Source organism: Cynara cardunculus (genome assembly GCF_001531365.2).
Source record: "Cynara cardunculus var. scolymus isolate 2C chromosome LG 7, CcrdV1, whole genome shotgun sequence".
NCBI classification, from domain to species: Eukaryota; Viridiplantae; Streptophyta; class Magnoliopsida; order Asterales; family Asteraceae; genus Cynara; species Cynara cardunculus.
The window spans coordinates 14,873,234-14,883,129 of record NC_037534.1 but is presented as its reverse complement, the minus strand read 5'-3'; the positions used below and the strand labels follow the sequence as shown (position 1 = coordinate 14,883,129).

The following is a 9,896-nucleotide window of genomic DNA, read 5'->3' as shown; positions in this document are numbered from 1 at the left end:
TTCAAAAATAAAAATATTACCACTTTCTCAAAACCACATAAAACCAATATTTACTTAAAATTCAAGATTACAAATAAATTATGCAAAAGTACAACTTATCAAAGCTCGATTTTTGAATTCGTATAACTAATTGCGGATAAATATAATCAAATAAAGGATAAACATCTTATTTTAAAATATAAAAAATCTAAAATATATAATTAAGATAATTATCGATTAGTTCTTTTTCTTTTTCAATCAATGTAATAAAGTTTCAAAATTTGTTATTTTATTCTAATTTTGATCAGTAATTGACATATTGTAACATTTGATGATGTGGATTCCCATTTATATAATGTTTATAGATTAGGACTAAAGCGATAATAAACTTGACATTCACATCAGTGAAAATGTATATAAAATAAAGTTATTTGAAATTCTGTTACATTGATCGATCGAGAAAAAGATTATATGTTATCCTTAATAAAAACTAAAACAAAATTCGTTTATCCTTTTATTAAATAATAAAATATAATAAGGCTTAAAAGCAAAGCGTTCGTCTTTTGTTTTGAACTTTTGTTCGTCGTAAACGGTATGCAAGTTCTTGAAAAAAAATTCCAAAATCGCACTGCTACTTCTTATAAACGTACCCAAAAATCGTGAAGTACGTGGTAATTTAAGCATTTGTTTATTTATTTAATCAAGGCGTTTTAGAAGATGGTTTTTCCTTTACGATTTTGTTTTATATTGTGAAATTTCAATTTTTATCGGTTTAATTAATCTTTTTAGTGAAGATATATGCAAGAAAAGATTTCAAAGAGGTAAATTGAAAGACACTGATAAACCGTTTCAAGTTGTTCTACAAGAGAAAAACGACAAATGCAAGCATAAATCGTTCAAGCGCGTATTGCTTACCATCGTTCTCGCGACTCTCATTGTGATTACCTACTCAATTGCCATTCGTCAACATGGATACGTTTCCCACCACATTTCTCAGTAAGTAAACGTTATACGAGTATAAAGTTAAAGAAAATATACCTTCACAGCAAAACACTATATATATATATATATATATATATATATATATTATATATATATATGTATCAAGAACGTTACGTTACGTTAAATATTCAACTATTTGACAAACGTTACGTTTTTTTATACAAATATAGGCGACATCTTATGAACATATGGAAACGGTCACGAGGACTGGATCACACATATGCCTCACATTCAAACATCGAATGGGATGAGATCTCGATAGTTGTCAAGAAAATAGCTGACAATGATGGAATTATTAATGGGATCGGATTGTTGAACTTCAACGAAAGGGAGATCTTTGAATGGAACACGCGGATTTTCCCATATAGCAAAAATCACATCGTCTTGCATCTTGACTCGGCCGATGAAAACGTGACATGGGATTCGTTATATCCAGAGTGGATCGACGAGGAACAAGAGGATAAAGTTCCAAAATGCCCGATTCTACCTCAACTCGACGTTCCTAAAGAAAAGCTTGAGGTGATCGCAGTCAAGCTTCCTTGTAGAAACCAAGGGAATTGGTCTAGAGACGTGGCTCGCCTTCATTTGCAACTTGCAAGTGCCGGTCTAGCCGCTTCGGCTAAAGGGGATCGAAAGGTGCATCTGCTCTTCATTTCCAGTTGCACCCCGATCCCAAATCTGTTTCCGTGTAAAGAACTCGTGATTCGTCGAGGCAATGCTTGGTTGTACCAACCCAATTTGATGGTGTTGAGGGAGAAACTACAGCTTCCTATTGCATCTTGTGAACTTTCATTTCCCTTCAAGCCTCAAGGTGAGTTGACTTTCTAAAATTGGAAAGGTCAAATATATCCAATTTTGACTTTTGAATCACTTCTTTTCTCCACAAGTAATTGGTTACTTTTAGAAGTAGGTGTTTCCAGTTTTATTTCAGTACTCCATTTATTATTAAAGATAAAATTGTCATTTATATAATAAAAAATATGATAATTGCATATTTCTAAAACTGTTTTTTCATTGTGAACATTTATTTTTAAAAGGAGGTAGTATGATTGAAAGATTATCCGATAGCAAGTTTGACTTTTAAAGTCAAAATAAACATCGAAAGTTTGACAAAAATCATGATTTGGTTTCAAACCCTTAACTTCGTTTTATCGGTTTGTTCAAAACAGATGGAGATTACGTTGGTGATGCCCGACGAGAAGCGTACGTAACAATCCTACATTCGGCTGACGTTTATGTTTGTGGAGCGATCACGGCTGCACAAAGCATTCGGATGGTAGGGTCTACTAGGGACCTCGTGGTACTTGTTGACGAAACGGTTAGCGACTACCACAGAAGTGGACTTGAGTCCGCAGGATGGAAGATTCGAACGATCCAACGAATAAGAAACCCTAAAGCCGAAAATGGCACGTATAACGAATGGAACTATAGCAAGTTTCGGTTATGGCAGCTAACTGATTACAAAAAGATTATCTTCATCGACGCTGATATGCTTATCTTTAGAAACATTGATTTCCTTTTCCATATGCCCGAGATTTCCGCCACGGGAAACAATGGGACGCTTTTCAACTCGGGCGTCATGGTGATAGAACCGTCAAATTGCACGTTTCAACTTCTTATAGATAATATCGATAAAATAACATCATACAATGGTGGCGATCAGGGATACTTGAATGAAATCTTCACATGGTGGCATCGAGTTCCGAAACACATGAATTTCCTGAAAGATTTCTGGATTGGTGATGACGAGGAAACCAAGACGAAAAAAACACGTCTTTTCGGGGCAAATCCACCAATCATCTACGTACTTCATTACCTCGGGTTGAAGCCGTGGTTGTGCTTTCGAGACTATGATTGTAATTGGAACGTGGATATATTACGAGAGTTCGCGAGTGACGTGGCACATAATAATTGGTGGAAAGTGCACGACGCAATGCCAAGTCAATTGCAACAGTTTTGTCTTTTGTCATCAGAACGAAAAGCACAACTAGGGTGGGACCGATATCAAGCCCGAAAGGCGAATTTCACGGACGGTCTTTGGAAAGTTAAGATTCAAGACCCGAGAAAGAACATTTGCATCGAAAACTTATGCCCACGGAAAATTAACCGGTCTCATGATTGGAGTTCCCGTCCTACTCCATCAGCAACCGCTAGATCGTTCTGATTACTAAACTCGTGTCTTCTTGATATATATATATATATATATATATATATATATATATATTGTGTGTGTGTGTGTGCGTGCACGTGTGTGTCGGTTTTGATCTTTCATAGTGTTATTTGTTTTCATTTTGTACATATAGCTATCGGTTTTGCTCTATACTTTCATGAGATCTTACAAACCCAATCATTGAAAATTTTGGTTGTGAAAATGTACAACTTCAAACGATTATAAAACTTAAGTCGAGTAGAGTTCTACGAATCGAATACATATATTATTAAATTATATGCCAGAAAAATGATTGTGTGAGAAGTTGAGTTAAGTGAGAAGCGTAAGAAAGGATCTGAACCCTTGATCACTTTTAATCTTAAACTTAACCATGGATCGCGCTTGATACGAGGATTGATCTGGTGCATCTCATACTAATGTGTATCCAATGGTGGAGATTTTTTCTTACGTTTCTCACCTTGATTCTCCTTCTTGACGAAAGATCGTGTGAGAACCAGAGTTAAAGTGAGAAGCGTAAGAGGGGATCTGGACCCTTGATCACCTTTAATATTAAACACACCCATGAATTGCGTCTGATACGAGGATTGATCTGGTGCATCTCATCCTAATATACATCCATGGGTGGAGATCTCTTCTTACGCTTCTCACCGGAACCTAACCCTTACATAACATGAAGTAAAACTTCTTAAAAGTCACTTATTAAGCATAAGATACTAGCTATTATTGATACATAATCACTTAACATTATGTCTTTCATCTTACATGTGAACTTAATTATCTATATTTTTATTTGTCCCAAAATAAGTGTTCAAACTGAATATAACCTCGTGTTTAGTTGCCATCATTGAATTTGGAACCTTAAAGGAACTACCAAAGATAAGCCAAAGGAACAAGGGGGGGGGGGGGGGGGGGGTTAGTCAGGGCCTAAGATTAGGCTGAAAGGCATAGTCGATGGAGAACATGTAAATATTTTGTACAACCCTTGTTGGTCCTCGGACACGGAGGAGGCTATGCTACCAAAAGATGGTTATGGATTTAAGGACGTAAGGTGACCCTACTGATGAGGGTAAAAAAGGTATAAAAAAAGCCTCGAGCCAATGTTGAGTCCTAAACACTACGACGTCCAGTGGCGGATCCTGAAAATTAATGGGGTGGGGGCACGTTAGATAGGTTTTGGGGAGGGAAGCATATGACCATATGGGAGTGGGGGAAAACTATATAAGACGAGAGTGAAAATAGAAAATTTAAGTTAGTCAACAAAAGTTTTTAATTTTTGACTGGAGGCTTTTTCCGAGTGCTTAAAGGCTGGATCTGCCCTTGAAGACGTTGAAGTTACTCATGCCAAAATTCATTACTTTCCTCTTTATCATTAAAAGTAGAGTAAATTACAATTTTCTGTTAATAATTTCTATTTTCATTATTTGGCTTATAAATTATGACATTTATTTTTATAATTTATAATATATTACTATTTTCATCTGTGGTCTAATATAAGGGATTAAAATAATAAAGGTTTGTAAAACACAGAGACTGCAACTACAACAAATTAGGGTGGACTTGGTACGGTACCAAGTTTTTTTTTTTATTACCGTGTACCAATCAATTATAATTGATATATAAAATCTTATACCGTGTACCAACCAATTGTACTTGGTACCGACTTAATTAGTACCAACTTTTTCGATTGATAGATGTTAGTATTGGTTTTGTAACATATGAAAAACTTGCCAATTTTTTTCAAACTTTAAGTAAAATTTTGAGTTTCCAAGTAAGACAATGTTTAACGAGTTTTAATCGCAAAGAATATAACTTTCAAACAATTAAATGTTCAACTAAAATAATTAAAGTTACAAGGTTTTAATATCAAATACATAAAAATACAAAAAACTAATAAAAAGTAAATAAGTCGGTACCATGATAAGACCGTGGTATATGACTTTCAATACCGTGTACGAACCAAGTTTGCATACTTGGTACAGTACTTACAACCGACAATAATCAGTTCCAATTAAGCTGGTACCAATTTAATTGGTACCGTTGATATTTATATTGGTTGGTTTGATTTAGTACAAAATTGAGACATCAAAATAACAATAAATTGTAAATTATACGAACGAAAATTATAATTTCAAAACAACCGAAATGGATATCATAATTTTTAAGGGAGAAAAACATATACAAGTGGAGATGGAGTCAAATGAGGCATGCTTTGAACGTCAATTTCTTGCATGATCAGGACGATCAACGTTGGTCTACTTCCAATCATCCAATGCCTTTTCGAATCTTCTTCCAGCAGTTGAATTTTTTATTCAGCAAACAACAATATTTAATCAGTTGGATAGATATGAAGGATTGATTACTCAATCTAAGTTCAGGTTTGAAACGCAACTCAATTCATCACATCACCAACACTCGTTTCCTTCATTGTTCCTTCGTAATGGCGGCCAATATATACACCAATTCCTCACTTCATTCACGACTAGAAGAAGCTTTTCTTTGTAACCATGAACTTCCTGCAACTGTATTTGGCTTTATTGATTTCATTGACGTCGGCAGCAATATCAACGGCGATATACGCAAGACCCGGATGCAAAGACACGTGTGCGGACCTCCGCATTCCGTACCCGTTTGGAATTGGGGCAGACTGTTATCTCAACGAATGGTATGCTGTTGATTGCAACTCGTCAATACCGTACCTTCACGCGGTAAACGACCTGGAAGTGTTGTCTTTGAATTTGGAGAATCAAACGGTGACGGTTAATGTTTCGATGATTTCTGATTGTGAAAACTTAGTTAGGAATAATAGTCAGATTTTGAGTGTTGACTTGGGTGGGAGTCCCTTTTTGTTTTCCCGAGAAGTGAACAAATTCACGGTGGAGGGGTGTGGAAATGCGTTTATCTCGGAGCAGGAATATCTTCTCACCGGGTGTTCGACGATATGTCAAAACCAAACTAGTAACCCGAGAAATAACTGTTATGGCATCAATTGTTGCCAAACCACCATTCCTTACTATCTTCAGACATATACCGTTGATATTTCAGGCTTGCAAAAGCAAGGTCCTGATGCAGTTTGTGGGTCTGCCTTCCTCGTGGATGAAAAAATGTACTCTGCTGGTGGGTTTTCCGGGCAATCTGCGATCGGCAACTCCTTTGTTCCAATTGCACTTCGGTGGACCCTAAGTCGGCAGGAAGTTAATGGAAACGGTTGTTCTTCAGAAATTGAAAGAGTGGAACTTGATCTTGGAAATGGTACTACTGTGGAATCTTACCGATGTAGTTGTTCGACTTTTGAAGAAGGCAGCCCATATTTGGTTAACGGATGCCAACGTATGCAATCCATTTCACTACAAAGTATTTTGTTTTGTGTTTGTGTTAATTATTCTGATTTTAAAGCCGGGTGCTTTCTTGTTTGTGTGTTTCAGCTGTTGAAGAATGCGCTAATTGTACGAATGGCGCATGTGGGTTAAATGGGGGGAACTTCACCTGCAATCCTTTCAGTCAAGCTAGAAGCAAATCGTCAACCATTGGAGTTATTTTAGGTAAAAGTAGAAAGCTTTTTAGGTACTTCTTTAAATGGTTGAGATGCATAATTTTAACTGTAGTAAATTCTTTTAAAATATCATTGTGTTGAACATGTTGGAGCAGTAATTAAAGCCAATGTATAGTTATTAATATTGTGGGTTAGAAAGAGAGGTGTTTGCATGATGTGCACCATTTTTGTCATTTTTATGTATGTTGGAGGTAGAGGGTGGGTAAGGGGAGGGGGGAAGGGTGACTTTTAGGTTGCTAGAGCCTTATGTTAGATAGTGAGCTGTTTTAGTGTTTCGTATTGTAGGCCTGTTTGTTAGCAACTTAATGAGCTTAATGGGACTCAGCTTATTCGGTCAGCTATACATGACTGTTTGGTAGTGGATTAATGATATAGAAATTGATTGTTAGTAAGCTAATTTAACTGTATGTTAGTCTTCGTTTCCCTTCCAATTTGGTTTATCCTATGTGTCCCTACTTCCTTTTGTGTTGTTGCATGTCTGCACACACACTTATGTTTTGTGCTACTTTTCTCACTTATCTGTCTTCATGGAATCAACCGCTATATCATTTGGATTAGAGGCAAAGGTCTGCATACATCCTACCCCCATGTCTTATCATGTATGGGATATACTCATATGGTTTGGTTTGGTTTATATATGTACGTCGAAAGCTTATAAACACAAATTATAATCATGTTTATTTTAATTCTACGTTTTCACCAAATGCCACTTAAAATTCACCATCTTTAGTTGGTGATCACCTTAATACAAAGTCATAGGAGTCTACTACAGCTCCTATTGGACTGCACCAAACAAGGCCAATATATCCCACACAGAGGTGGTGTGGGCCGGTGGGGGGAGGGGGGAAGATGTATACAGACCTGATCTATACCCCAAAGATTAGTTATTGTCCCCGTGAAGATCCCGACTTGTGAAAAGTGTGCAAAAGAAAGAGACAAATACGATAATTTTTGAAAAACTAGTATGAGTATGCAATAACATACAAACGGAAGAACCATGTAAGTTATGAATAACCAATAACCAAGGGAAGGAAATCTAAACTAGGGCTCTGGTGATGGTCATAGTTTTATATTGTAGCAAAACGTAGGGGCCATTTACTAAACGCTAACTTGGTAAGTGCTTACTGGGTAAGCATGGCAAGGACTGACAATCTTACCTTGTAGACATGGAAAGACAAAACATTCTTACCCGGTAAGTGAGAGTGGTGGCTCTTACCCGGTTAACGCTTACCGGATAAGATTATTGGCTACTATGCCATTTTGGTGGCCGAAAATCTTACGAGGTAAGGTAACGAGAGTTGTGACTCTTATCGGTAAGCGCTTAGTTAGCGCTTACGTTTACCAAACGTCCTCTTGGTCTAAAGCTTTGTATGTTATCTTTGATCTTGAATCTATGAATATCTTGGAATTGGAACTCACCTTTCACATTTATTGCCTTTTGTGCAGGTGTTAGCATAAGCATGGGGGTACTAATTCTTATAGCGACGAGCTTTTCACTTTACAAAGTAGTCCTGAAAATGAAAGATAAGAGACAAAAAGCAAGATTCTTTAAACGAAATGGTGGTCTACTGTTAAAGCAGCAAGAATCGGCCGATGAAAGTTTAGTCGATAAAACCACACTCTTCACGGCCAAGGAGTTGGAGAAGGCGACCGACTACTTCAACGAAAATAGGGTTCTTGGGCGCGGAGGGCAAGGTACAGTGTACAAAGGTATGTTAACCGATGGAAGAATCGTAGCAGTGAAAAGATCGAAGATAGTTGATGAAAGCCAGTTAGAGCAGTTCATCAATGAAGTTGTCATTCTGTCACAAGTCAACCATCGGAACGTGGTCAAACTACTGGGATGTTGTTTAGAAACCGAGGTTCCTCTTCTAGTTTCGGAATTCATCTCAAACGGGACATTGTTTGAGCATATTCATGACGAGAGCGACGAATTCCCGCTCACTTTGAACACGCGATTACGGATTGCTACAGAGATAGCGGGAGCTCTCGCCTACTTGCATTCCGCAACTTCGATTCCCATATACCACAGAGACATCAAATCCACTAATATTCTCGTGGATGATAAATACAGAGCCAAAGTTTCTGATTTTGGAACTTCAAGATTTGTGTCCATTGATCAAACTCATTTGACCACGTTGGTCAAAGGGACATTCGGCTATCTGGATCCAGAATATTTCCAATCTAGCCAGTTCACCGAAAAGAGCGATGTTTATAGTTTTGGAGTCGTTTTGGTTGAGCTTTTAACAGGAGAAAGGCCAATATCTTTAACTAGATTTGGTGAACATAGAAGTTTGGCTACACATTTTATGTCGGCCATGGAAGAAGGCCGGGTGATGTCGGTTATGGATGGAAGGATCGTAAATGAGGGTTGTCGGGGCGAGGTCATGGCAATGGCGAACCTAGCCATGCAATGCCTGAACTTGAACGGCAAGAACAGGCCAACGATGAAAGAAGTAGCATCGGAGTTGGAAAGCATTAGGGCGGCTCACGTACCCTCTGCGATTCAAACTGATTTTAGAAAATCGAAGTACGAAGCCGGAGAAGAAGAAGAATTGATCATGTTATCATATGATTAATGAACGTCAACATCATCGTATATATTGGGTTTGTTTTGGTTTAAGATTTTGTGCGACGTCTCCGGTCGATCCGAGATCCTTTTTATTTTTTTGGTTTAGGTCTTATATTATGTAACGAAAGATTCTTTTTCTTGACCAATGTAACAAATGTTCGGTTTTTTCTATTTTGTACGCATTTTAGCGATGTTTTGTTATCAATTTTATTCCTTTTTGGCTATAGGTTTTGTAACTTTTTTGAGTAAATTACAGATTTGGTCCTTGTGCTATGTAGGCTTTTATGGAATTGGTCCCTAGACTTTATTTATGACGTAGATTACTTGGTGGTATGCAACCTTGTCACGGATTTGGTCCCTGGACCGGATGGCCTTACATCTTTTGCTCCAAGTCTTAGGGCAAACTAGTCATTTCACCAATTTTCTATATCTAAAATTTTACATGGATACAAAAGGGGATTTGCAAGCTCCTTGTAAATATTAAGTTATGAGCTACTAATAACTTCTATCATGGTTTTGAGTTGGATTCGAAATTATTGGGCTAGGTTGTTGCTTTTGGGCTTGGAGCGTTACAAATGGTATCAAAGCCGATGCGTGTACTATCGAAATAGTGGGGCAAACCT

At 37.3% G+C, this 9,896-nt stretch overlaps 2 protein-coding genes across 2 annotated transcripts in view; both read left to right on the top strand.

The window, feature by feature from the left end:
- The window catches only part of LOC112515218 (UDP-glucuronate:xylan alpha-glucuronosyltransferase 1-like), a 4,883-nt gene extending 1,738 nt beyond the window's left edge, over positions 1-3,145 (top strand). Inside the window, exons 2-4 of the mRNA XM_025121889.1 lie at positions 769-967; positions 1,144-1,792; positions 2,151-3,145. Of these exons, the coding sequence (XP_024977657.1) occupies positions 769-967; positions 1,144-1,792; positions 2,151-3,145 (1,843 nt within the window). The remainder of the gene's footprint in view (positions 1-768; positions 968-1,143; positions 1,793-2,150) is intronic.
- Positions 3,146-5,622: 2,477 nt separating this feature from the next.
- Positions 5,623-9,489, top strand: LOC112515931 (wall-associated receptor kinase-like 1). Its single transcript, XM_025122909.1, has 3 exons — positions 5,623-6,478; positions 6,574-6,690; positions 8,148-9,489. The coding sequence occupies exons 1-3, from the start codon at positions 5,656-5,658 to the stop codon at positions 9,278-9,280; spliced, it is 2,073 nt and encodes a 690-aa protein (XP_024978677.1). The 5' UTR covers positions 5,623-5,655; the 3' UTR covers positions 9,281-9,489.
- The last annotated feature ends 407 nt before the right edge of the window (positions 9,490-9,896 follow it).